Source organism: Zonotrichia albicollis, chromosome 4 (genome assembly GCF_047830755.1).
Source record: "Zonotrichia albicollis isolate bZonAlb1 chromosome 4, bZonAlb1.hap1, whole genome shotgun sequence".
NCBI classification, from domain to species: domain Eukaryota; kingdom Metazoa; phylum Chordata; class Aves; order Passeriformes; family Passerellidae; genus Zonotrichia; species Zonotrichia albicollis.
Window position 1 is genome coordinate 35,619,239 of NC_133822.1, and position 27,233 is coordinate 35,646,471.

Here is a 27,233-nt window from a genome sequence, read left to right on the forward strand (position 1 = left end):
CAAACCGCGGGGGGCGCGCGCGCCCGGGCCGCGGGGGCGGGGCCGCGGGCCGGCCCAAGATGGCGCGGGGTCGGCGGCGCCCGCCGGCAGCGGCAGCAACCTCCGCTTGAGCGCCCGGGGCGGCGGCGGGCCCTGCGCCATGGAGGGCGGCGAGCTGGCCGCCGAAAACATGGACACGCTGACTGAGCTGAGCGACGAGCTCACCCTGGGCGACATCGACGGTAGGCGCTGCGGGAAGGAGCGGGGGGATGGGGTGGAGACGGCGCGCGTGGGGTCCCCACGCGTGTTGGAGGGAGCGCCCGGGTGTCCCCGCGCGGGCCCGCGGCTGCCGGGGCAGGAGGCGTGGGCGGGCGGTCCTTGCATCGTGCTTCTGGAGTGTTCGGGGTGACGGCGCTTCCCACGCGGTATGGGCTGCCACGGGCGCGGGGGGAGCGGGCATCCCCCTGTGCCACCATCCCGCGTGGGCACAGGCGGGGCAGCGGAGCCCGTCCCGCCGGGCAGCGCCCGCCTGGGAGCGGCCACGCGTGTCCGCCCTGTCAGGGGAGCGCTTCTGAGCGACTCTCGCGGGGCTGCCGCCCGCCCGGAGCGGAGGCCGTAGCCGCAGGAAGGCCGTGGGAGTCCGAGCTGCCGAGCCCGCCCTTCCACGGTGGCCGGCCTGGGGAGGGGTCGGGGAAAGCGCTGCCCCTGTCCCCCTGCTGCCGCCGCTGCCCACGGTCCCCCCGTGTTTCCTCGTGGCTACTTTAAAGTAGGTGATAAACGATGGCTGAGGCTGCGCTTCCACTAGTGCCCGTGGGAGGCCGAGCCTCCAAGCGCTCCTGCATCCAAACAGCTCTAACTGCTTCAATTTCCCATTTTCCCTGTCACCCTGAAACTTTACTGCATCGCTGGCACAGCACAGACCTGTGAGAAAACCCCTGTTTTCCGCCGAAGTGCAGCAAAATGAAGCGCCTGCGTTTGACGCCTATTTTATGTGTATTTTTGGCGACGCCGAGCAGCTCCTGAAAGCCACATTTAAAATTACATTTCTCGGTGTGGTCTATGCTGTAGGCTGGTGGAAATGAGCTCCTGTCTTAGCTCACTGCTCTGCTGGGCTGTAATCCCAAACAGAGCTCAGTTTTGGTGGTGTCCAAAATATCTTTGTTTAGCGGCTGGGAGATGAAATTTTACCAGTATTTTTAGGTTTCTAATTGACACTGATTTGCCACATGGCTTGGGGTGAAATTTATACTCCTTTTTTTGTTTGGTTGTAAAAGAAGAATGTACCTCGTGAGAGTGCAGTGGGCTTGGTTATTGCTCATGAAGTTTGACAGTGCACATTGGAGGAGGTGTTTGCTGTTGTTTGAGCTCCACGTAATGAGGTCTCAGGTTCCATACGGAAACGGAAAGGAATTGATAAACGCAGCAATGGCTCTGAACTGAGGTGTGCCCTGGGAGGTGTGATTCAGAGCCATGAGTAACTTAGGAAAAGAGCTTCACTTTCCTCCCCACCTCCAGGGTGGATTTTCCCGGGGAAGGATACGTGACAATCCTGCTTTTTTTGTGCATCAGCATGGATTCATCTCAGGGTTTGAAATTTTCCATGGGTTTTCATTTGGTTTTTAAGTCGTCTTGTGGGTGTTCCTCTCCTGTTCAGACTGAGGGAGCTCCTCACTGCCTGTTGCGTGGATTTTGGTTTTTTGTGGTGGATGTGCTCTGGGATATCACTGCTCACTGGGTTCATACTTCCAGACAGGACACAGGAGTGGCACAAGAGGCTCTGCCTCTTGCCCCAGCACAAGCTGTTCCACCAGCCATGGGCATCTCTTGCTGGCAGGCACTGCTGGGCAGCATCGCAGCTCAAGGTCTGAGTCCCTGGGAGGTCAAAGCACATCAGGGTTCAGGACAGAGGTTGTTTCTGTCTATTGAAGTTGAAGTCTCTGCTGCTTTCTTTTTCTCAGAGCACAGCACCTCCAGGAGTGTGAGGAAGAGCAGCCTCTGTGCCAGAGAGCTGAGCCACTGCCGGGGAGAGGCAGCTGAAGCCCAGCCCTTGCCTTTCTGCCTGGTATTCAGGCCCTGGGCAGATGAAAGTGGCAGAAGCCCTTGGTGGGCTAAGTTTTGGTTTTGTAGTACCTTGTTGACATTTTTTAGCCTTGGGTTGGGCTGGGATTTTGTTCTGCAGTAAGGTCACTCTGCTTTAGGGCCTGAGATACCTCTGGCACAGACGGTGCCAGTGCTTGGGTGACACTGGGTTTATCACTGATGGCTCCAGAAGCATCTGAGGTTTCTCACAGTCAGTGTAGATATTCTGATTTCTGGGTAGGCAAAGGTGTTTTAAAAAGCAGAGATTTAGATTTTGGGTGTTGTCTGTTTCTCTTGCCTTTTTTTTTTTTTTTTTTTTTGTGTGTGGTTATTAGGAAAGCTCTTGAGCCCTTTAAAAGAGGTGGGTTTTAATTAAGAGTGGCAGACTTCCTGGCAGCCTTAATTCTTAAAAATTAAGCTTAAGACTTCTTGCATTTAGTCAAAGTTAAGTCTGTCATAAAGATGTGATTTAACTTGTGAGAGCAGGAGTAGTTTTTAAAATAATCTGTTAAATCTGCTGCATTGAACACAACATTCTTTAAAGCATAGTGCTTAAAATTTTGTTCTTATGCTGGAATTTACTCTTCCAGAGCAAATCTCATCTGATTTGTTTATTCCCTACTTTTAGTTGTGTTGTCTGATAGTGAAATAGCAATACCATCAAATGCAGAGTTTGAGACGTAGTCTGGATTATCAGTTTTATCATGGTGAGGGTTATTTGGGATGGGCTTAGCTGAAGTCACTTGGAATGTGAAGAGCTGTTTAATATCCAGCTAGATGTTGATCTTGAAACAGTTTTGTGAAAGCCAGTTAAAGCAATGCATTAAAAAAAAAAATCTTTCATTCCTCTAGTGAAGAGTGGAGACAAGGGTTTGGTCCCTGAGGCTGGCTGTACCTCGTGCTGGGGGAGCTGTGCGTCCCCACTTGTGTCAGGCTGTGAACAGGTCAGGAGGACACATCTCCTCCCAAGCTCTTCCCTCCAACAGACTCCCGTTCTTGAGAGCAGTGGTCATGGCCAGTGCTTAAATGTGTGTCAGGGTGTGGAGGGATTGCTATCCAAAGGGAAGAGTGGTAGTATCACAGAAATATGTTGTAATGTGTGTTGAGGGAGCAGGAGGCTTGGAGGAGGATTCATCCCTTTGCTCTGTTTCAGACAAAGGAGTGTCAGACAAATTAATTGGATAATGTGTGGGTGGCATTTCAGAGTGCTGAACAAATTAATAGCCCTCCTATTGCTGGGTTATAATCCGTGGAAGCTTCTTGTCAAAAGTTTACTGCTTCAAACCTGCTTCATAAATCACAGCAGTGACATCCTTTGGGGTTTGTGAATGAGAAAGGTCTTGGTGTAAGAAGCCCTTTGCTGTATTTTTTCCTATAAATAAGAAATCTATTTTTTGCTTCCTAAACACATATTTATTATTTTGTTATAATTTCTCTTAGGTTTGTGGGTCCCCTCTTTTCCTGTTTCCAGCAAAAAAGATATAGGACTTTCAAAAGACCATGGAAGAGCCAGTGCAACAGGGACAGGTCCTGGGGTGGGGAAGAATGTGTGATTCCTCATGCCACTGCCTGCACACAGATCAGGAAAAGCATTCACATATCTTAAGGTATTAAATTGGATTAGATGGAAGGAAGAAGAAGCTCTACTTGTGAGCAATGATCTCTTGATTGTGAAATGTTCACCTCTAGGGGAAAGGCCTATAGTGTTGCAGTAGGAGCTTCTTGATGTGAGTTCATAAAATCCTGGAGAAGGTGGGATGGAGAAAGCCTGTTGTGCAGTGATTGCAGGCATAAAACCAACAGAAGAAGTTACTCTGATGTTTTAAACACATGCATGGATGTATCCTGGTACAGATTTATAAAGTGGTGTTTCCTTTTATGGTTTTTCCTGAACTTTTGTTATGCTTGTAAGTAAAAGAGAGATCAGATGAATTCTTATCCTGTATCTTCCTTTTCCAGATGTTTTATGGGGCAGTACAGACAGGGGACTTGAAAGCTCCAAAAAGTTGGGTGGGAGAATGATTAGTGCTGGAATTGTGGAGGTGCTTGGTTTTTTCCTTCTGCAAGGGTTAGACTGAAGGAGTGATAGAGCAAGACTCTAATATTTTAGATATATATTGGAGGTGGCTTTAAATTCTAGTCTGTTCTTGGATCTGGTTGTCTGTAAAGTGTTGAGGGAGGGTCTTACTTTTTGCCCTGAACAGCAGCAGCAGTGCTTTGCTGCTGGCCACGTCCTGGTCTCTCTGGAGGTGTTACATTGGTGTGATGTTTTCTGAAGGTTTTGAAGGACCCAGAGCTCCCTTCTGTGCACACACCATAATTCCATGATGTAAACGGCAGGTGTCAAAGTATGCAGGTGACGAAATAGTGTTGGACAAATTCTCTTCTGTTTTGCAGAGATGCTGCAGTTTGTCAATAACCAGGGAGGAGACTTCACGGACCTGTTTATGGATCCCTTGTCCAGCACCTTCCAGGGCAGCAGCGGCGGTGGCAGCAGCAGCGGGACCCTGGAGCCGCAGTTGCAGCAGCCCTTCAGCCAGGTGCAGCTGCAGACCTTCCCTGCACCCCCGGCATCCCCCCAGCTGCAGAGCCTGCCCGTGAAGGCGGCGCAGACAGCGCCTGCAGCCCCTCCTCGCTCGGCGCCAGTCCTGCAGCCGCGGCCCTCGGTGCAGCCTCAGCTCCAGCAGCAGGCCGTCATGATCACACCAACCTTCAGCTCTGCTCCCCAGACCAGGATTATCCAGCAGCCTGTCATCTACCAGAATGCAGCCACAAGCTTCCAAGGTAGTGCTTGAGGTGCTCAGGCTACCGGTGTGCCTGGTGCACACGAGATTCCAGGATGCTCAGGCTGTGGACGTGCCTGGTGCACTTGCAGTAAATGGCATCAGTGTTCAAACTCCAAGTGCATCCTCAGCCATGACAAGCCTGATGATCCTTTTCTTGTGATGCTGCCTGTGGGGTGTCCTTCCTCCTACCTGTGAGGCTTTGGAGTTGGGGAGCATGAGAAATTGTCAGGAATGAGATCTTAAGTGTTTTTGTGCAACCTCTTAGCATAATTGTTGTTTTGCTCTTCTCCTCTGGCCTGGCCTTCTGCCCTATGGCTCGTTGAGAAAAGATGTCTTAAAACATCATTGTTGGCAACCCTATCCTCTCACTGATGGGTACACTGGGCAGATCCAGTCTGTCCCACACAGCAGTCTGGAATGAAGGCACATTTTATCTACCAAACTATGGAGCTCAGTGCTTGCACTGAGCAGACACACCTGCAGGAATATTTAGCAATCTTCCTTTGTGAATGCTGGATGATTTGATCCTCTTCAGTAGGTTTTGATTCTTTACATGACAGATTGGGTCCATGATTCACCAAGACCAGGGGGAGGGGGAAAGTGCAGCTTGGATGGCCTGTATAATGCCACTGAAGCAGAGTCCTGTGCTATCAGCCTAAAGGGTTTTGGCTCTATTTTCTCTTAGCTGACCCTCTGCCTCCTGGAAAGCTGCTGTTCTAGGTGCAGTGCCCTCTTGCAGAAAGCACCAAAGCAGCTGGAAGTCTCCCAACATGTGGGATGTGTTAGATGAATGCTGCCTGCTAAGAAGAAGTGAGGAGAAGAGTGATGCTAGGAGTGTTTCTGGGCTCCAGGAGGGAGATGTGTGTCTTTGACCATTTCTGACATCTCTTGTGCTTTTCAGTTCTCCAGCCTCAGGTCCAGAGCCTGGTGACATCCTCGCAGGTCCAGCCAGTGACAATCCAGCAGCAGGTGCAGACGGTGCAGGCCCAGCGAGTGCTGACACAGGCTGCCAACGGCACCATCCAGACCTTAACGCCTGCCACGGTCCAGACTGTTGCTGCACCACAGGTTCAGCAAGTTCCAGTAAGTAAAAATGCAGCATGATGGGGGGATCCAGCAGAACAAGAAGGTGCTTTCGTGTGTCTGGTCCCCTGGCTCGTCTGGGGAGAAGTGCTGAAGCTGTAGGGCTGGCGATACTGGCTGGGATTGCTTCTGCACAAATGTTTCTAGACCTGAGAGGTTTAGAAACCTGAGAGGTTCTAGCCAGCCTGTGTCCCAGAAGCATTTTACTTCATGCAGGTCATATGTGAGAGTTCCTGTTGTGAGATGTGATGTGACTTCTGGGCAATGCTCAGCAACTGTTTTCAGTAAAACCATAACTAAATGCAGTCTAAAATTATTTTTTAACTTGGTACTGCCAAACCCAGTTGGAAACTTAGTTGAACAGGCTTTCTTTGACTTTTGCCGCCTTCTTTGCGCGTCCATCACCTTTACCACATCTTATAAGGACTGGTTGATAGTGGAATGTGTTCTTTTAATTCTTCTGTCATGTTTTTTAATTGTTTTACTGTTTTACTGTGCCATGTGATTTTTTTTTCACTGTTGTGCATCTTTGTATTTAAGAAAATTGTTTGTCTATGAGACGCAGTATGACAAAGCTATTATGGTTCAGTTGTGTTATGCCATCTCTGGTGTCCTCAGAGTCAACAAGGTATTTGAAAGAAATAAGAGCAAAATAACCTAGAGTGGATTTTGATCTACTTGATGTTGAAGGCACAGATCCTTTCAGTGAAATCGCAGGAGATGCTACTATGGGTGTTTGCCAAAGCAGACTGTCCTAGCTGTGTTAGACTGAATACTCAGACAGTTAATGTAGAGAGCTAATTATAGGTGTAACTGGAGAGGGGAAAGCAGCTTTTCCATCAGCTCTTTTGTGTTTTTATATACTTGTTTACTTCTGGTGACTGATTTGAAAACCACTGTCCTGGTGGTTCCTCTGCCCCACTCTATCCACTGCTGTTCAGCCTGTCTCCTGCTCAGGGTTTGTATTGGAAAGCATCCAGGTGATGCAGGGTACAAGTCAAAGAAATACCTTGCTCTTTTGCCAGCCACCAAGTTGTAAAGCTATTAAAGCTCTGTCAGTGCTTACCTCTGGCTACTGAGATCAGCAGGGAAATTTGAGCCTGTTCTCCTCTTCACCTGTAACTCTCTTCAACCTAGGTTCTCGTCCAACCTCAGATCATAAAAACGGATTCCCTGGTGTTGACAACTCTGAAAACAGATGGCAATCCTGTTATGGCTGCAGTACAGAACCCAGCACTGACAGCACTCACTGCTCCCATTCAGACCACAGCTCTGCAGGTACCCTATGGCTGTCCTTCCATCCCTCTCCTCACTGTTGTCCTTTGCTATTAACACAAGGAAGAGATTTGTGCTTTAGTGTTCTGCAGTGGCACAGACAAGAGGGGGATTTGAGGGCTGTTGTACACACGTCCAGGGCAAGTAATACCCTGTTTCTGTCAAGGGTAAGCACACAGATTGTATTGTTTGGCTGCCTTCCCATGGCCAGTAAGCAAAGATCAAGGGCACATTTCTGTTTAACTTTTTCTGGTACTATGAGGAATATGGCCTAGAAACTAATCTAGTTTTTAACTTGAAGCCAAAAGCTAACTTGCTCAGAGTACCTGTGGAACTTCCTTTTGCCCCTCAGTAGTGTCTAATAGTAATACATTAATTGTGACAACTAATTAAACTACTTTTCAGAGGCATTGCAGGGAGGATTTGTCATATTCATTGGAGGTGGCAATTGTACTTCATGGCCTCCACTTCTAATCAAGTCTTAGAAATTTATGCCCCCAATGAAACATTTATTATGATCTTGTATGTTCTGAACAGATATCTTTGTATAAATATTTACTGGGGGAGATAAGCTTGTCAGTGTGGACTTAAATTTTGACTTGTTTTGCAATAGCATGGTAGGCTTCTTAGATACTTATTAGCAGCCAGGCTAAAATCTTCAATAATCTGCTTGCTTTTAGATGACGTTTTTACACAACTTGAGGCTTACAAGATTGTGTCTAGATGAGGCATGTTTGAACACACTGAAATTAGGAGGATATTAGCCAAGGAAAGGTATAGGACTTAAATTCACTTATTTGTCAAGTTCCAGCTTGAAACCGAATTAATTTTTTGTATCCTAATTAGGAGACTATTTCAGTCGAAATTTTTTCTGAAATTGCTCATTACTACTTTATTCTCATGGCTAGCTGCTCTAGGCTAGTTACTATGTTTGTTTTTTTGACAGAAATAACTTACTCTCCATAGTTACTTGCCTCTCTGATCCTTGGTGTACTTCAGAGAGCACATGTGCCTTTCTCTAAATCTTGCTTTGCTGGATTAAGCAGTCTGAACTTTCTTTCATTACAGCTGTCCTAGGAGCCCTCTGTGCAGCTGTTCTGGTGGGATTCATAATTTTTTATTTCTGAGTACATACTGCTTTGGTTTGCTTAGACAATCTGTCCTACATCTAGATGTCCAAGTTTGAGCTTTCCATTCTGCTGTAGATCACTCATTAGTCTTAGCTCCTCATATTAAGGCATTTTTATAGCTTATGGGTTGGTTTTTTTTTTTCATCTAATGAAATTCAAATCAATTTGAACTGTGTTCCTTAAGCCAAAGGTTGTTTTTTCATAGTTGGATCCTTTCCAGCGTTGTTGTTGTGTCAGTGGAAGCAGTGTAGGCTGTTGCTGTTTTCATTATTATTTGTCCGTAGAAAAGGTGGATTTTGACACTTGGAGTGTAAAGATTGTAGGAACAAGGGGGAGCTTTAGTCCCTTTCTCTATTTAAATGGATGAACAGAGCGTAGTACTGGCAGAAATGTTGATGTGCTTGGAGAACAAGAGATGTTGCTATTCCACAGTGACCAGTGTGGGAGCCAGAGTGACAGATTTTTCCTGTGTTGCTGTGCCAGTGCTTGTGCCAGCCAAGAAAGATTGAAGGATTTTGGCATCTCACACATTTTCTGAGCTGTACCAACTTTTCCTGATTCCTGTTTACTCCTTCTTTTGCCATCATAAACCTTATCTAAATTGGCTGATTGCTTTTGACACTTGGTATGTGTGGTCTTTGTCTTTGTAGACCCTTGTTGGGAGCAATGGGACCATTTTGACCACAATGCCAGTGATGGTGGGACAAGAAAAGGTGCCTATTAAACAAGTTCCTGGGGGTGTCAAGCAACCTGAACCACCCAAAGAAGGAGAGAGGAGAACAACTCACAACATCATTGAAAAGCGCTACCGGTCGTCCATAAATGACAAAATCATTGAGCTGAAGGACCTGGTCATGGGGACAGATGCCAAGGTAAAGATGGGAGATAAGTGCAAATGTGGTGTCACAAATCCTTGTCTGCAGGTGCTCATTTGCTCTACCAAATGAAGCATTTGGGTACATGCAGCTGTTAGTAGCATGCACACGTGTGTTGGGGTAAGGCTGGTGAGAATCACTTGTGTTCCATATTGTATTCAGGAAGGGTCATCTGTAAAATATTAATTTTACTATGCTAGTGGTACTATTTCTTGAAAATAAGCTATACCTTATGCATTTGTTATTATATTAATTAGATCAAACTTAAAATAGGCCCTCTAGGTAGAATATCCAAGTGGACGTTTTGATAACTCAGCTAAACAAGATCTTGCTTCAATTGTTTCCTTTTCCATGTGACTGCAGTAAGGATGAGGGTTTACAGAGCTTTCCAGTTTATTTCCTTCAGACACTGAGATGTAAAAACTCCTGCTTGCTCAAATATTGGAAGCTTTCTTGCACCACATATTCAGGGTTTGTTCCCACTTGCTTTACCTCATGCTGGTGAGGCAGGCAGTAGTATTCTTGATACCTCCTGTGACTACTGCACGAATAAGTGCACTAGTGAAGTCACCTCCTATTGCTGGAAGTGGAAGCTTTTGAAAACATGTGTTGTGCAGTGGCTTCATAGTACTTTTGGCTTATGTTTAGAAGATAAACTTGCCCACTGCTGCTGGAAGCAGGGATTTGCATGGAGATGGCCAAGTGAGTAAGGCAAGGAGGGAACTACTTATCTTAGAATTTATCGGTGATTAGGCAGCTTGTTCTGTCCCAGAACTGATCCACTTAATTTACAAACTGTGGTACTTTCAAGGGACTGTTTCTGGCTGAAACCTAAGTGTGAACTCCATTGTAATTTGGATGTTAATCAGTTTCTCTTGTACTGTTTTTAAAAGATCTTAGAGAGACCTCATCCTTGTCCATCTTTGATACCCTACCCACAGAGCATGCTCTGCTAATGGCTGCTTTGCAGCTGCTGAGAGTCCTTTATACCATTTTTTCATCACATAATACAAAGGGTTGTGGTATTCCTATAGGCAGCAGTGATCCTTTGATGCTCTTAATATAAACTGCTTTTTGTACATTAAATTCCTTACAGATGCACAAGTCTGGAGTCCTGAGAAAAGCCATTGACTACATTAAATACCTGCAGCAAGCTAACCATAAGCTGAGGCAAGAGAACATGGTTCTGAAGCTGGCTAACCAAAAAAACAGTAAGTTGTGGAGGCTCTGTAGCAGATGGGAGGCAGTCAGCATGGATGTAGGATGTTGTCTTGCAGCTCCTTATCCTTCACAGAGGTTGTGTGGATAGTGGCCAGTGTTACTCCAGATGACTGAGCCAATCTGAGAGCTACTGACAGGAGTCAGGATGGAGTAACATGTCCATAAGGCACTCTGATTTTTTTCAGAGCTGTTGAAGGGCATTGACCTGAGCAGTCTGGTTGACAACGATGTAGACCTGAAGATTGATGACTTCAACCAGAATGTGCTGCTGATGTCTCCTCCAGCATCTGATTCAGGATCTCCGGCTGGCTTCTCTCCCTATTCCATTGATTCAGAGCCAGGAAGCCCTCTCCTTGATGATGCAAAGGTAGTTGTGACTTTAACTGTCAAATACAAGCTATCTTCTTCAGGATGTTGAAGAGCCAGAATTTGAGTTCTTATTCTCAAGAGTGGAACCAGCAGACATCTGGCAAGCAGATTTGCAGGGCTTAGAGATCCTTTGTAAGGGTGAGGAGGGTGCATCTTTGTGTTCTGTCTTTCTTTAAATTACTGAGACTATTGCCTGAGCTGTTTTACCTGAGCTGTACCTTTAGTTGCTGGAAGAACTGTACTTATCCTTCAGCCCCTGTACAGTCTCTGTGGATTTAAAGTGCATGTTCATTACCCAAGGAGCCCATGGCTTTCCAGCATATGTATGTCCAGTGAGTAAAGCAGGAGAACTTGGAAATGGATGATGACATCAGTTGTGGTTAATGAGACCATAAGTATTCAGAGTAACAAAAAGCTGTTAGCTGTCTTGGGCTTATGGGTTTGTTTTATGGATATCGCAGAAATGGGTTTTCTGGGAGATCCTCGAAAGAGTAAGGGCAGCAAAGGTTAATCCTAGCCTAACCCAGGGATACAGTTACAGTTAATACTTGACATGACTGAACACAGAAGGAAGTTGAAGGCAGTCAAATATTTCAGCCTTATCTTACTAAGCTAAGAAAAGCTTTACTGGAGTTTTTGTTGATCTAGAGCTCAAAAGCAAATTTATACATGTTCTGTTCCTCCTTCTTCCCTACCCCTTCCTTGGCATAAACATTTTTTGTGCTCCAGAATGGTAAGCATTGGGTTTTCTCTTCTTTTTCTCTCCATTTCTATTCCCTTGAAGGTTAAAGATGACCCTGACTCCCCTCCTGTGGCGCTTGGTATGGTGGATCGCTCTCGAATCCTCCTGTGTGCTCTCACATTCCTTTGCCTTTCCTTCAATCCGCTGACATCCCTCCTGGACGTGCGAGGGAGCCCCGAGTCCGACAGCCTGGTGCGCCATGGCTCCGGCAGGAGCGTGCTGACCATCGACTCAGGTAAAGGGCTGGCGTGCTCTGGGCCATGGGTACGTCCAGCCTTACAGTCCCCCTAAAAGCCACCTGGTCACAAAGTGAAGGGTGGCTGTGGTTCAGCAGGATGGCTTTGTGTGCGCAGGGAGTTGTACGACCTTTGTTCAGTGGGTGGGGAAGGGCAGCAACTGCAGTGCAGGGCATGGAAGGAGAGCCAGCTTGGATGTGGCTCCAATTCACATCCAGTGTTCTTCTTGCATAAACCAGCCATAGCTCAGTGTGTTGAGGTTGAGGGGGCACCTATTTGTAGCCCAGCAGCTTGGGTTTTTGGCATAGACACTTGAAAAGTAGTTCAGGGTAAGGGGCGTCTTCCTATCTTCACCAGTCTTTGAGGCACGTTCACTTTGTATTTGTTTTTAAAGTAACTGACTAATTTTTGTCACTTCATGATTGAGTATTACTACACTGTTGCTATGGAGTCTTGCAACTGGGCTTGTTGATACACTCATTCCCTAAAATTCATAGTTAAAAGTTCAGCTTAGGAGAGGGTGGGGGGATGCTGTAGGCATGCAGTTGTTTTCCTGACTGGTAAATATGGTTCCTCAGTGTTGCTTTGCAAATTTAACAAAGATTGGAAAATTATAATGGAGTATTGAGTACCTGTGGGTGTGTCTTACAGAAAAATCAGAAGACAGCTCTTGGAAGACTAAGTGCTGATCATTTTTTTTAATACAACAATGTTGTAAAAATAATCATTTAGTTGGGAATGTTGAGGGTTGGAGTTTGGGTTAAGAGGTGTTGGTATAGGTGTTTCCTGATTGAACTGCACTCTTTGCAAAAGCTGATTAAATACGTGGCAAGCATAGCAAGACACCCTTTGGAGTCTGCCCTCGTTGTATTGCCAGGCTTTTGGTGTCCAGGTTAGATTTTAACTTTCCTTTTTGGGATATCCTTTGTAGATGCAGCTGGTTGGTTCGGTTGGGTGATGCCCACGCTAATCCTGTGGCTCGTGAATGGAGTGATTGTACTGAGTGTGTTCATAAAGCTCCTCGTGCACGGAGAGCCGGTGACCCGGCTGCACTCAAGGTCCTCGGTCACCTTCTGGAGGCACCGCAAGCAAGCGGACCTGGATTTGGCACGGGTAAAGCTGACTCGTTGTTTTGCATCAAATGCATCTTTTAGATGGGATTGTGGGTAAATGTTTCCCAATGAGGCAGTGGCTTGGCACTTGCTAGATTCTGTATTCCTTGAGTGGATCATCCTGTGTGATTTCAGAGAAGCTGTTGCCAGGTTGTTCTGAGCAGATTACTGTCCTACTCAGCCTAAGTTAGTGAGGCATGGAAGCAGAGGAAGAGGCTCCTAATTTCTGTCCTTATTGGTAGCTACTGCATCTGGTATTAGTTTTTGGCAGCAACATCTTGGGTTTTATCCAGAGTATGGCCTCTGCTATATCTGTCTGCTATCTTCTAGTGTCTTGGAAGTCCTCTTTATTGTTGAGGAAACATTATATTATAATATTGATGATGGAGAGAGACAGGTAGACTGACTCGGTGATCAGAATCAGATTTTATTGTGGGATACAAACATTTATATACTATTCCAAGGAGACTAGTAATGTGTACTACAATGATGAGGTTAAAATCACATACACAAACTTATGCATATAACAACATCTCTTGCTTGCAGAGTTTAATGGGATTTTCTTTTTCTGGTAAACCCGTTTGATTTAATCTTCTTGCAATGTAAGTCTAATTTTCAAAGTTCCGTTTGCTTTTGCCAAGGCTTCCTGTTATCAAATCTCTTATATTAACCAGGTCCAAAGTCCATCATCTGTCTTGTGTCCTCCAACATTCCAACATTATAACATTACATACAGCGTATTGTTGAGGGACCCTGAAATTTCCATGGGGTTTGACAAAGCAGGAAGCTCTTTTCATCTAGTGCTGATGTGTCTCACAGGGAGTACAGGATCAGAACCATGTGTAGAAAGTATATTTAGGGCCAGATTTCAAGCTGGTGTAAACTACTGTTATGTTTTCAGTTTCTGTGTTGATGTCCCTCTGCTAAAGAGGGACTTGCACATGAGTTTGCCTTGCTCCCAGTGCCAAGGAGGTCCCAAAGTGTCTCCGGTAGTGACTTTGTTGCTAAACCTTTGGTTGTGTCATTTGCAGGGTGATTTTGCTGCAGCTGCATCAAACCTGCAGACTTGCCTGTCAGTACTCGGGCGAGCGCTGCCAGCTTCCCGCCTGGACTTGGCCTGCAGCCTGTCCTGGAATGTGATCCGCTACAGCCTGCAGAAGCTGGCCCTGGTGCGGTGGCTGCTGAAGAGGACTTCTCATCAGTGGCGGGCGAGGGAGGCCACCGCTGGATTCGAGGATGAGGCCAAGACCAGCGCTCGGGATGCTGCCCTGGCATATCACAAGCTCCATCAGCTCCACATAACAGGTGGGAGCTGAGGTGGCAGATCTGCTGTCTGGTGTTACTGAATGAGGAGACTCAGCTGATCCTGGAGCATTCAGGGAGAGCACTACAGCCTCTCTCCTCTGGGGGGGCTGCTGTTAGAATTTAGCCTGACAAATTCTAGGAGCCAGTTAATAAACCAGAACAGGTTCATTGGTTGATGACAGGATTTTATGACAGGGATTTCAAATGTTTTATTTCAGTGCTGTTTAGAATTGTAGTTTCGCCTGCAGCATCTCAAAGTCGGATTAACTAATTAATTATGGATTTATTAGATTGTTGAGTGTAATTTTTTTGTAGGCCATGAAGGCCTTTTAGGGAAAAGGACTCAATATTGGTTTCTGATCTTATGCACGTTGCTTTGACTTTCGATTTTATGTCAGGAAGCGTTGATGGTCTTTTTTTTTGCATCATCATCATCATAATTTACTGGTTGATTGTCTTGTTTGTGCACTTTTTACTTCTAGTGCTGGTAGCAACAGCTTGGTTGAGGCTTATTGTTTGGTTTAGTTGTTGGTTCATGCAATAAAAGAACTCTGTAAGAACAGCTGAAGCAGCAGCAGTGTAAGCTTCTTACATCAGCAGGTTCTTGTTGTTTCTTTAGGATAGTAGCCTTGCAAATTGTGGTAGTATTTAGTAACTGGTACTACTGATTAAAAATTAACACTTTTCCTTCTCCTGCTGGTACAGGTAAACTTCCCTCCAGCTCAGCTTACTCGGGCTTGCACATGGCATTGTGTGCTGTGAATCTGGCTGAGTGTGCAGAAGAAAAAATCCCACCCAGCACAATGGCAGAAATCCACCTGACGGCAGCAGTTGGCTTGAAAACCCGCTGTGGAGGCAAGCTTGGTTTCCTGGCGGTGAGTTGTGTTATCTTCCCTGGTCACACCCTCAAGCAGAGATCTAGGAAAGCCTGGAAGCTGGCATTGCTGTATCTTGGGGAGGGCGTCTACTAGCACAATTACAATATGGCCTGCAATTATGATACGATCTTTGTCCTTGTTGTTGCTGCTCTCTCCTCAGTGTTCTCACTCTTGTCCTCTCCTTTCACCAGAGCTACTTTCTCAGCCAGGCTCAGAGCCTGTGCAGCTCGGAGCGCAGTGCCATTCCTGACTCGTTGCGTTGGCTGTGCCACCCCCTGGGACAGAAGTTTTTTGTGGAGCGAAGCTGGATGGTGAAGTCTGCTGCGAAGGAGAGCCTGTACTGCACGCAAAGGAATCCTGGTGAGAGACACTCATTTCTCAAGTGTGGGGCATCCCAGTGCTTTGAGGCAGTCTCTCCACTCTTGTCTGGGACAAAAGCAGGTGTCATGTTTGAGAGTGTGTTCTTTTATCCCCATCCTGCTTGTGGTTCTAATGGGTGAGAGGGCAAGAGAAGCTGAGATGTCTCCTCAGCCTGCAGGGTCTGGCTTGCCACCCTTTGTATCCTGTGCTGTGTCATACTGCTTGTGCCTTTACCTGCTGGAACACAATCCAAAGGTGGCCCTGAGTGTCTGGGGAGTGACTTTGGGGTGGCCAGGGTTTATCGTCTGCAGAGCAGTGTTTTCACTGTTCTGCTGAGAGGCTGAAGTGCAAGAGGGATCTGGTCAAAGGCTGCAGCTTTACAAGGGGATTGAAAGGATAAAAAAGCCCTAAAACTTAGTCTCTAAATAATTCAATTAGTTTCTTGAGAATTTCCTTCTACTATTCTTCATCATGCTCTTTCCTACATTTTGATTCTTCTTTCTGAGTGTATTGGGAGGTGTCTGGGGAAATATGCAAGTTAAATGATTTGGTTTATCCTTCTTCTCTAGCGGATCCCATTGCACAGGTCCATCAGGCATTCTGTGAGAACCTGCTGGAGCGAGCAGTGGATTCACTTGTGAAGCCTCAGACTAGGAAAGAGGTAGCAGGACAAGAGGAGGAGGAGTCATGGTGAGTATGTGTGGCCCACTGGGCACTGCTGGCCGCAGCAGCAGGCTCTGAGGCAGAGCTTGTAACCACTGACCCAGTGCTGTGGGGCAAAATGCTTGGTTAGTCCTTGCTAAAGGCTTGGAATGACAATGCTAGTCTGACCACCACTGTTTATTAGCAGAGCAAGCTGTGCCTCTTGGTATTAAAACCTCTCAAGACAAAGGTGAACCTGGGAGTGGTGGGGATTTCTGGTGTTGGCTGGGGTAATACTGGCTGATTGCGCAGCTAAATAGATGGCACTTTCTCTGTTGTGACAAAGTTTAATGTTCAGGAGGACAAAAATGAGTGTGCACCTACCTCTTTTATAGACTAGGACCTGTGTCCAGGGCTTTTAGAGCATGAAGGTCTGGCAGGTCAGAGAGTGCACCCACCAGCTTGCTACTTTGTGCATGAGTTCTTCTGACTGAGTGTGATATCTACCTGCAGTAAAGAACCAAACAGACATGTGGCAAGAGGAGGAAAGATGATGTTGAACATAATTGTCATTGTCTCTAAGCTCTTTGACCAAATGAAAGAAGAAAATAGGTGGGAAACAGCAGCTTTTTGTATTGAACCGTGTCCAACTTTCTCTTGGACTCTGCAAGAAGCCGGAAGCCAGCCTTTGCTAGTAATTCAGCACTGTTTCTTGCTGATCTCCAGATATGCTGGTGCCAGGCTAATGTTACATACATATATGGGAAGCTCTGTAAGGATTCTGTCCCCAGAAAGTGTGGGTAAAAGCCTCAGATGGGAAGATAATCCTGTTTTCCCTACCCGTGTAGGAAAAATACTCTGTAGCTTTGGGTTTTTTCCCAGTCTGTTTCCTGGCAAAGAATGAGCAACAGTTTGGTTAAATGGCTTGTGATCAGATGCTGCTGTTGAGAGAAGGTAAAAGGATTTGTGTAAGGGAGGTGGATTGTCACTATGCTTTGGGAGTCCTGTCTTCTCCTGGGAAGGACTAGATCTAGTACAACAGCAAGCTTTTTTGTCCCACTCTAGGGGTGAGAGCTCAAGAGATCTTCATCTCTAGCATGTCCCAGTTAAATTAGATCATTGCTGTATATGCTATTTTCTCTGACCAGTGCTGAGAACATGCTGTCACTTCCATTCTTGCATATTTGCATATATGTAAATAATCAGAAAAAGTGTATTCAGCTTCTTTTGGAGGCAGTCACTGAAAAGGAGCCTATAATCAGCTTGTAATGTGTGTCTATGTTTGAAGTGAGCCTTGAGGTTAAATCTAGTTCTGTGCTGGTGGTCATGAAAGGGGAGATGTGAAGCTGTTCCTCTCAGCACATTGCTCTGCACTTCTAATCATGGGGTGGTCTCTTCAGTCCACCAGTGTTGTTTTACTTGCAGACCTTGAACTTTCTGTGGGCTTAAAGGTTCAGCACTTTTTAAACTTGACTTGTGAATGAGAAGTGCCTTGGTATTTTGTGTTTGACAGCCTAGCAAAGATCTGCCTTGTTCTTTGTTTCAGTGAATTCTCGGGTGCCATGGAGTACCTGAAGTTGCTCAACTCCTTCTTGGACTCAATGGGAAGTGGAGCCCCACCCTTTGCCAGCAATTCCGTACTCAAGTCTGCCCTGGGTAAGTCTGGCAGAACTGAAGCTCTTTCAGATGCAGGATTTACTGCCAATACAAATTTCCTCTCCCTACCACCTCTCAAACTCTAGTCAAGGAGAAATGCAGTCCTTGGAGCGAGTCCTGATTGCATGCCAGTGTGGTACCACAGCTCAGAATGGAAGAAGGTGATTAAGAAGGCTTATAATTTTGGCTCTGTGTTATAATGCTGAGTGCCCAGCCAGGGACTGCTGCTATTTGTATTGTTGAGCAATATTTTATTTCCAATCTGAACCCTGTGCCCTCGCCTGAGAGCTTGCTCCTAGCAATGCAAAGCAAGAGGAAGGGTGGAGCATGTAAACAAACACAGCAGCATTGCAGCTGAAGTACAGGAAGGGTTTTTTTCCATTTTATTACCTGTTGAACTGGGTTGCCCCCACTTCTACAGTGGCTGTCAAGATATATTTCTCAATCTCCAGAGACCTGCAGCCTCTGCTGCAAGCAAGCTCTGGGCATATATTGGGAAGGCTTGTTTTGGTCCCTTGGTGTTTATTTAGTGGACAGCAAGGGCCGCAGAATCCCTCTGCGCCTTGTGTTCATTTGGGCTGGGTTGGAAACAGGCTGCTGCAGTATTTGTTTAGCTTGGTGTTGGTACAGACAGCACCTGGCAGCTCACTGGGATGCTGGTGCAGCTTTAGACACAGATTAACTGCTGTACCTAAAATGTATAGAGCAAACGTAGTAGGAAAACGAAATAATTATTTTTTAAAAGAGAAGTATGTGCTTGGGTCAGTATTGCCATAGAATTGAAAAGCAGGTTAGAGTTGCAGAACATCCTTTTGCCCTCAGCAGGCTCTGGGAAGTTTTTGGGGGGATGTTAAATAAGGAGGGCAATTCTATAGGGAACACAATGTACTGTCTTAATAGTGGTCAGTGCCAATCATGAGTATATATATGAGTGGAGTTAATATTTTGGGGTGGTGAGTGGAGATCATTGTCAGGAAGGAAGTCAACAAATTTCTAGACAAGATGGTGCGATACTTTCTTGTTGACAAGGTACAAACATGCCATCCAAAACTCTGCTTGCAGTCAGATGTAGGGTGTTTGCATGCTGCCAAGTTCTTTTGTGTTCTTGCAGCACACTTCAGCATTCCCATGGGTGGCTGAGTTCCCATGGGATCAGTTTGGGCTCATTAGCATCAATCCCAGAGGAAGGCACTGCCAAGGGCCTGTGATACCTGTCCACTTGCTCAGGTGTGAGGGAGCCAGGTGCTGTCCCGGGCTGCAGGCGCTGGTTCTGTTTTGCAGGTCCCGACGTGGTGTGCCGGTGGTGGTCGGCAGCCGTGGCCATGGCCATCGCTTGGCTCAGAGGGGACGATGCAGCTGTGAGGTCACATTTTGCAGAAGTGGAGCGCATGCCAAAGTCCCTGGAGATGTCAGAGTGCGTAGGCCTCATACACTTTTCAAACTGCTGCTCCTTGTAAACAGGGGTGACTCCTTCCCCTAATGCTGTTCTGTAGAGTCACACCTACCTGTGCTCTGGAGCTGCATGTCTCTTGTGCTTTGCAAGTACCAGTGTGCTCAGTAGTTCATGTGTAGGTCAAGGCTTGCATACTGATGGGAAAGCTGTGGACTAGAAGTCACAGTCATAACTGCTTCTTTAGGGATGTCTTTTGGCTTTGTTCTAATAGCACAGTCTCCCACCTTCTAAAATCAACCAAAACTCACGTGATGATGGAAAGGATGGTGTCACCATCTCTTTCTTTGCACTAAAGAATCTTTGCCAGCTTTCTCTTATTTCTCTGTTCTGTCTGTGTAGGTGAGGAACAATTGCCGTCTTTTTTCTGTCTAAGGAGTGATGATATCTCTTGAAGGTGGGAGAGTGAAAGCTGATGCTGTAGCAGCGTGACATGGTATTGCTTGAAAGCAACCTGCTTTCTCTTTCAGGAATGCCCTGGTGAAAGCTACCTTCTACATGTGTAAAGCTATGCAGGCCTCTCTGTCTGGAAAGGCAGATGGACAGCAGAGTTCCCTGGGTCACTGTGAGAGGGCCAGCAGTCACTTGTGGAACAGCCTCAACATGAGCAGTGGCACGTCCAGTACTGTCCTCAACAATGTAAGCATTGTAAGCCCTGAGATAACACGTGGTCTGTCTTGGTTGTAAGGTTGGTCTTGCTGCAGATGTGTTACTTCTCTGTTGTAGCTACATTCTCCATTCACTCTGTGGATCATGGGAGTAGAGGGGAGGCTTCTTCCCTATCCTTGAAAAGGACATTGCCATTGTTCTGTTTCTGCTATATGGGGGAGCAGAGCCACAATTACAGTGTCATCCCCCTGGGCACAGTGTCAGCTCTCGCTCCTCCTGTGCCAGTAGCTGTCACCCCTTTCTGGTGCTTTGACCGGTTTGAATTTGGCCCTGCATAGATGGAAAGTATCCATCTCTCTCCTCCAGGTCAAGTTGGTGATACCTGTAAAACAGGACATCACTAAGTCAAGTCTGCTTGTTTCAGGCCACACTCATGAATGTTTGAATCCTCTGACACAGAAGTGTGACTGCTGTGCTACTCCTGAGTTTGTGTGGGGCTTGTTTCTCTTCTTTCCAGGATTACGTAAAACTGGAGCTTCCCTCCATGGCATATGGGACGTGGTTCTGGTCCCTTTCGTCGTTGCTGGGTGGCAGCTGTAGTGCATTGTAGTTGCATTGCATGTTGTGGCAGTGACTGTGCAATGTTTCTGCAGTGCAGTACAGAGGCACTCTCTGTTCAGCAGCACAGGCAGAGAGCCCTCCCAGAGCCGGGAGTGGTGCTAGGGGGCAGCAGCAGATGGGGAAAAGGGGGTTTGGCAGCCACTGTTGGCTGTGCCGTGACTGCCTCTTTTTTCTCTGCAGGTGGCACGGCTGTCTTTGCTGTTTTTGCACTAGTTAGTGTCACTTTTTGGGCAGGAAAACCTCTGCAGGAGGCTGTGTTTCCATGGGCTCAGTTTGTGTTTGTTAGCATCCATCTCAGTGAAAGGTGCAGGCAAGGGCATGTAACATTGATACAATGTGCCCTTGGCACATTTCCTTGTCTTGGTCGAGAGATGCCACTTGGGCAAAATGCAAAGGCCTGCTCCCTTTGGTGCCTTGTGGTAGGGTGACACAGCGGGGAGGGCAGAGGAGCCCCACAGGATGGTGTGGTTCCTTCCCATGGGCTGTATCAGCAGCCATGTAGTTTGTTACTCACCCAGTGCTATGTGTTACTAAAAGCCTGTGCCCGGGCGTGTTGGCTCTTGCAGATGATCCAGCTGCTGGCCTGTGACTTGCTGCTCTCGCTCCGCACCAGCCTGTGGCAGAAGCAGGCCAACGCCAGCCAGGCGCTGGGGGAGACCTACCACGCCTCGGCCCCCGAGCTGACGGGCTTCCAGCGCGACCTGGGCAGCCTGCGCAAGCTGGCCCACAGCTTCAGGCCCGCCTACCGCAAGGTGATGGCTCGCCTCCCTGCCTGCTCCACCTCCAGCTTGTCTGTAGCCCTTCCTGGGGTGATGGGAAGCTGGTGCCCTTGGAAACACAGGGTGTATCTGAGCTTGCGTGGTTTGGATACTTGGGGTGGGATGCTCTTCTTCTACCAGACTCTGTACTTGCTGTTGGTGGGGGATGAGGGAGGCTCCTGTGGGAGTTCAGTGCATGTGAGGAAGTATTCACTTTAGTTTCTGCATGGAAAACCATCAGCACATGTGTATTGCCAAAACTATGGCATCCTGTCTATTAAGGTGGCTTCAGACTGGGTCTGTCCCTCAGGGGAGTGTGGAAGGAAGCTTCCTAAACCATGTTGGCTCTGCTGAGTGGCTGGAGGGTCAAATGCCTTCTGCATCTGTAGAGCCCCAGATGCTTTTCTTGGCATTTCCCCACTTCCCTTCAGCTCATATAGTTTTAAGCCTCTATAGAGGAAGTAGAGTCTAATACTTGGACGTGAGAGTTGTCCTGGTGTTGTCCAAACTCTAGATTTCAAAGTTTGATGCTGTTACCAAAGCGCTGCACTGGCAGCATAGGTTGAGAATCCTGCCTGGACCACAGTGCCAAGTTTTGCTCTCCGATTTTTCTACCCTGTTCCCTGCTCTCATTCCTTCCCCTTTCCAGGCCACACACAGTTAGGTGTCAATTTTTTTTCCCCTTCCTCATGGTTGCCCTGACCTGCAAATTCCCCAGAGACAGGTGGAAAGACGAGGGAGGAGCGTGGAAACGGGTCTCTGTTTTTGTCAAGGTGTCAGTGCTCTGCTCTTGAAATGTCGTGGCTGAGGGATGACAGTTCAGCCCCAGCATCGTCCCTGTGCCAGCCCACCTCTCATCTTCCATCCTGCCTTCCCTTCCAGGTCTTCCTCCACGAGGCCACTGTGCGCCTGATGGCAGGGGCCAGCCCGACCCGCACCCACCAGCTGCTGGAGCACAGCCTGAGGCGGCGCACACCCCAGAGCAGCAAACAAGGTCAGCCCTGGGGCCCAGGCAGTGACCCACTGCATGTGGGACTGGGAGGGGGCAGTGCTTGGGCAGGGTGTGGGGGCATAGATACAACCTGCAGTGTGTCTCCTGCTGTGTCAGGATAATGAGCTGCCGTCAGCCTGTGGCTCAAGGCAATGCTTCTGCCATGTTCTCTGCAAGCCAGCTAACATGAGCTGCGAGCCCTGGGCTGGAGGTGTTGGCGAACAGACTGGAAAACATTTGCCTTCATGAAGCTACAAGTGCACAGAACTTGGCAGTCTGGGGTGTGGAGCAGTCAGTGCAAAGGCAGAAGCTGGGAATTCTAAACAGAAGAGCCAAAAGATGAAGGATATAAGGGAATGAGAAGCATGAATGCCAATGTTGGGTTGAGCCCTAGGAAGTGAGCTGAAAGGAACTGCCTCTGTAGAAGACCAGACTGACAGTTCCTACCTGACTCTAGCTCAGTGTTCTCCTCTGCTAGCCTGAAGGCCCTCAGGGTGCCCCCTGCTCATGGCTCAGCCAGGGGATGCCAGCCAGAGAAGCAGTTGAGGGCCTCTGTGTTGGGGTTTTCTCATGCAGGTGGTTGCTCTGTCATGAGTTTTCTCTCTTCCCTGTTTGCCCCTAGGTGAACTGGACACGTTGCCGGGCCAAAGGGAGCGAGCCACGGCCATCCTGCTGGCCTGCCGCCATCTCCCCCTGTCCTTCCTGTCGTCGCCGGGCCAGCGCGCGGTGCTGCTGGCCGAGGCTGCCCGCACCCTGGAGAAGGTGGGGGACAAGCGCTCCTGCAACGACTGCCAGCAGATGATCGTCAAGCTCAGTGGGGGCACGGCCATCGCTGCCTCCTAATGCCGGCAGGGGTTCCCTTTGTGCAAAGACAGCCTGGTTGAGCATCGGCCTGGACTTCCCTTCTGGACCTTAGAAAAAGTGCTAGGTTAGGGCTGTGCTGGTGGGATCAGGATGGGGTGGGAGAGGGAGGGAGGGTTTTGGGTTTGATTTTTTTTCTAAACTTGCCCCAGGTTTAGCTTTACTTGCTTCCTTGCTTGTTCTCAGGCACTGCAGCAGGAATCTGTCTAGTTGTGGATTTTGTCACTATGCCTGGGGCTGTTGAGAAGCGCTGCCCCGACACAAATCACCCGTCCCTGCTTGGGAGAGAAGCCCACAAGCCCACGGCATAGAGAAGTGGCACATCCCGTGTCTGTCCTCAGGGGTATTTTGTTCCCTTTCCAAACACCTCTGCAGAAAGGAAATCTCTGAGGAGGGCAGAGGATCTGTTCAAGCCTTGTCCCATGGGGCTGCTGGGGCCTAAGGCTGTTCCCAAAAGAGAAGGGAAGGCACCAGCTTTCCTTGAGTTGTGTGTCAGGAAACTGAAGCCCCCTAGACCCAACTTCCCTAGGTGCTCTGGGAGTATCGCTTGGGGCCAGTACTGCCTGGAAAATTTCTCTACAGTTTTTATACAGGTTTTTTTATAGGAATGTTTGTGGCTTTACAAAAACATGGGGAACAATGCAGCAGATTTCCCTTCCCTTCCGCTTCATGCGTCTTTTCCTGTGATAGCTGCCTCCAGTTTTCAGCAGGGAGTGGGTTTGTGGCAGACTGCAACAAGCAGAGCCTGATAGAAGACCTTGGCATCCCTGGTCATCTGGTGCTGGGTGGCAGCAGAGGTGGACATGCAGTGCCCTGCACTTGGCATGAAGGGTGAATGCTTCTCTGGTGCCTTTTTGTTGACGCAGAAACAATTTTTAGAAACAGTTTTTTTTATGTTACTCAACTCCCAGTCCCAGAACTTGTCTTCAGGTGTTTCTCCTTACCTTCTCTAACTCCTCCACAGCTCCTGCGGGATTTGGGAGGCACTGGTTTAGGGTGCAAGTCTCCCAGCTTTGTTACTGTTATTCCGAGCAGTTTGACTTGCAGGTGTTGAATTGCCTGTGACTTTCCAGGAGTGGGAGGTGGATTTGGGACAGGGAGAGAACGGTTCGCCCTCTTTCTCTCTGCCTTTCCTGTTGCATCTCTCCAAAGAAGAAGTGCAGAGTGGTTGCCCTCTCACATGTGCATAAGTGGAAGTCAGCATTTGGCAAGTGGGCATTGCTGTTCCGCCATGTGTATGGCCGGCATGTTCTCCATGTTGGCAGCTCAAAGCATTTAGATACAGGCAGCCATCCAAACCCATCCTGTCCCAATCAAGCCTGTACTGCCCAGCTCCTGCAAACTTGGACTGCTTTGCAAGAAGCTTTTACATGTGTCCAGTTCTTGCAGAGAGGCATGAGCTCCTTCAAAATAAGAGGAGAAAGATAGGGGCTTGTGGTTTCCCTTTGCACAGGGTCTTTTGGCATTTGGGAGGGCCATTTCATGTGCTGCAGTAATTGAACACAGGTAGTGCTAGTCCTGGAGTTGCCTGGCTTCGAGGAGATGGAAACTGGGGCCAGGAGAAACCTGTCTCCCAGCAAAGCCTGTTCCCAGTAGGAATTGTGGTCTGTAGCTGTGGACAAAAGCATGGGGACCAGAAGGTGTTTTCCTACCTCCCCCACTTTATTTGGGGAATAGCTGGTGGACACCCAGCTGCAATAGCCAGTACTGTCCTACTGGCTGGGGTGTCCCTTGCTTCCTGGAGTCGGTGGTTGGAGGGGGAGCGCATTGTTTGAGGGGAAGAGGTTGCTCTCAAGAGTGTCTGATCAGTGTAGGGGACACTCTGGCGGCAGCAACTTCAGCTTTGAGCAGGTGCCCTAAGTGTGCAGAACAGCTCTTGATTTGGACACATTTTTTGCCCATTGCCAAGTTCATGAGCTTACCAGTGATCCTGTTTTGGGGGAGTAGATTGCCTGCTCCTGATTTTTTTCCCCTCTTCTGTCTTCCTTGTCAAGACAGCTCTCATGCTGTCTTCCTTGTCAAGGAGGTTTTTTCCTAAAATACTGAAACTCCTTGCCTATGGCAACCTCTGAGTTACCTTGCATTTCTCCAGGTCTGCGTGCAGCACATGGGCAGTTCTGTGCTTCAGTAAAATGGGAGGTGAGGCTTTGGGAAAGCAGCGATGCTGAGGTTTCACTTTATCACTAATGGTAGTCTGAGCCCTGGGGGCTGGGCTGCAGGGAGTACTGGCTGGGCCAGGAGCTGGGAGAAGCTGTTGGGCTGAAACCCAGGTAGTGAATAGCATGAAGTACCAAGGGTCCTAGCATGGCTGGTATGTCTCTGCCCCCCTCCAGAGTGAGGGATCTTTGCCCTGTTTTTTCTACACTTCAAAAATTTGCTGTCCATCTGTCCCTACAACTTTTTTTATATGTGTGTGTATATACTGTAACTTTTTGGTTTGTGGGTGGGAGGAAATTGTTTTATGGATTATGTGAAGAAAGTCTATTTATCCACATGGAGTTCAGAGTAGGGATGCTTTGTGATATGAGATGCAACTGGTGGTAGGGAAGTTCCCCAGGGAACATACCTGCTGTCTGAAAACCCTGTTCCAGGGCTTCTTAGCATCTGTTAACTAATAAAGATAAATGTTATCACCACCTCCCACCTGCCCTCTTTCTCTTAGCTCTATTCATCCCACCCAGCAGCTGCTCTTAAGCAGAGGTGAGCTTGAAAAGTCCTTTAGAGACATAAAACCTCAGAGGCGTCTCGTGAAGCTGTCAGTCCTTTGTCCGGATGACCTAGAGAACAGAACGGCACCGTTTGCAGTGAAAGTCCCTTGGAGGAGCAAGTGTGGTGTCTCCATGCTCCTCTGGAAGCAGCTCAAGAGCATGATGGCTCGAGCAGAGCCAAGCAAGGTGGAGCTGGGCCAGAAGCCTGCAATTTTAGGAGCTTCTCTAGGGGAGGAAGGCTGTTACCTGACCTTGCTTTAGAACAATGTCCTTTCGCTCCATCTCTTTGTTTCTCTGCTCCCCCTGGTAAAACTCTGTCAGAACCATTAAACTTCAGACAGAGGAGATCTGTTTTTTGTGCAGCTGCTTGAAGGGTTTTGCAGTTGGCCCTTTAAGCTGCATTCCCACCACATCCCCCATTGCAGAGGGTTCCCCACGCCCTGTGGGGGAGTGGGCTTTGAGCCCTGCTGCCCCGGGGGAAGGTTTTGTAAGGAGTGTGAAGTTCCCCAGCCAATTCATACAGTTTAATGTGTTATTTATTGACAAGGTGGAGGCTGGGGCAGTGGGGCAGGGAGGAGGCTGGGGAGGGCAGGGGGCTGCTGGGGCTGTGCAGTCAGCATGGGAGCGGTGCTTTGAGACAATCGCTCTTCCCCCTCCTCGTCAGAGGAGCCAGGTGGGGGTGCCTGGCCCCAGCAGGATCTGTTCCCAGTCTGTCCAGCATTGGCCCCCATCCCCTGAGCAGGGTATGGCCAGTGTGTCCCCGGCTCAGCCTCTTCCGGACGTGGGCTGAGAACGCCTGAAACTTGTCCGGATGAGTCCCCAGTGCCTCCTCGATGGTGAAGTGCAGCTGGCAGAGCCCATCCCTGGGGCCGGGAAGGACGGCGCGTCTTCCGCTCTGGCCAGCGTCGCAGTGTGTGTAAGTCCTGTGGTGTTCTCCTCCTCCCGTGGGCTGTCCCCGATGGCCGCAGCTCCCCTTTGATGGGCAGCCCCGGTCCCCGCTGGCACCGGTCGTCAGACGGTGACCTCGGTCTTGCTGTTGGTGGCGAGGTGCCGGGAGTGCTGCCCGTACAGCGAGGTGGAGGGGCCGAAGGCCTCGGGTGGCCCCTCAGGGCGCAGGGTGGCCAGGCCCGGCCGGCGGGGGCCGCGATGGGGGCCCCCCTCCCAGCCCCCCGGGAAGGCCAGACCCCCTGGCACCTTGGGGCCCTTGGCCTTGGGCAGGGGGCAGCCCTCGGTCAGCACCGGGGCCTCGGCTGGGAAGGTCAGTGTGCTGGCAGGGGGTGGCTCCAGCCCCCCGAACCGCCTGTAGAAGTCCTCGGTGGCGCTCTCTGTGGGGACAGTGCAGTGTCACCCATGCAGGGACATCCCTTTCTGCTGGCACGGGGGAGCAGGGAGGGGGCAGTGGTGGAGAAGGCTGGGATGGGGCTGTAGGAGGGATTCCGGGTGCTGAGGGGGGGATGCTGGCAATAAACTGGCTGGGCAGTGCTGTTGGGAGATCCCAGAGAACTGA

General features: G+C 48.6%; 2 protein-coding genes across 2 annotated transcripts in view; one reads left to right on the forward strand and one right to left on the reverse strand.

Annotated features, from left to right (window-relative positions):
- SREBF2 (sterol regulatory element binding transcription factor 2) lies at positions 1–25,661 on the forward strand. Its single transcript, XM_005488685.4, has 19 exons — positions 1–221; positions 4,456–4,842; positions 5,746–5,927; positions 7,065–7,205; positions 8,983–9,204; positions 10,304–10,418; positions 10,614–10,795; positions 11,582–11,774; positions 12,707–12,888; positions 13,919–14,192; positions 14,898–15,067; positions 15,262–15,430; positions 16,000–16,120; positions 17,619–17,728; positions 19,010–19,142; positions 19,649–19,817; positions 20,975–21,160; positions 22,049–22,160; positions 22,780–25,661. The coding sequence occupies exons 1-19, from the start codon at positions 140–142 to the stop codon at positions 22,998–23,000; spliced, it is 3,351 nt and encodes a 1,116-aa protein (XP_005488742.1). The 5' UTR covers positions 1–139; the 3' UTR covers positions 23,001–25,661.
- SHISA8 (shisa family member 8) overlaps positions 23,885–27,233 on the reverse strand; it is a 12,285-nt gene continuing 8,936 nt past the window's right edge. The window contains exon 4 of the mRNA XM_074539444.1: positions 23,885–27,051. Coding sequence (XP_074395545.1) covers positions 26,738–27,051 — 314 coding nt within the window. The 3' untranslated portion in view covers positions 23,885–26,737. The remainder of the gene's footprint in view (positions 27,052–27,233) is intronic.

Excerpts from the sequence above, each read along its gene's own strand:
- SREBF2 (XM_005488685.4), top strand. The coding sequence starts at position 140 with ATGGAGGGCGGCGAGCTGGCCGCCGAAAACATGGACACGCTGACTGAG. Across the intron at positions 10,796-11,581 it reads CTCTCCTTGATGATGCAAAG|GTTAAAGATGACCCTGACTC; the intron begins GTAGTTGTGACT and ends ATTCCCTTGAAG. Across the intron at positions 12,889-13,918 it reads CGGACCTGGATTTGGCACGG|GGTGATTTTGCTGCAGCTGC; the intron begins GTAAAGCTGACT and ends TGTCATTTGCAG.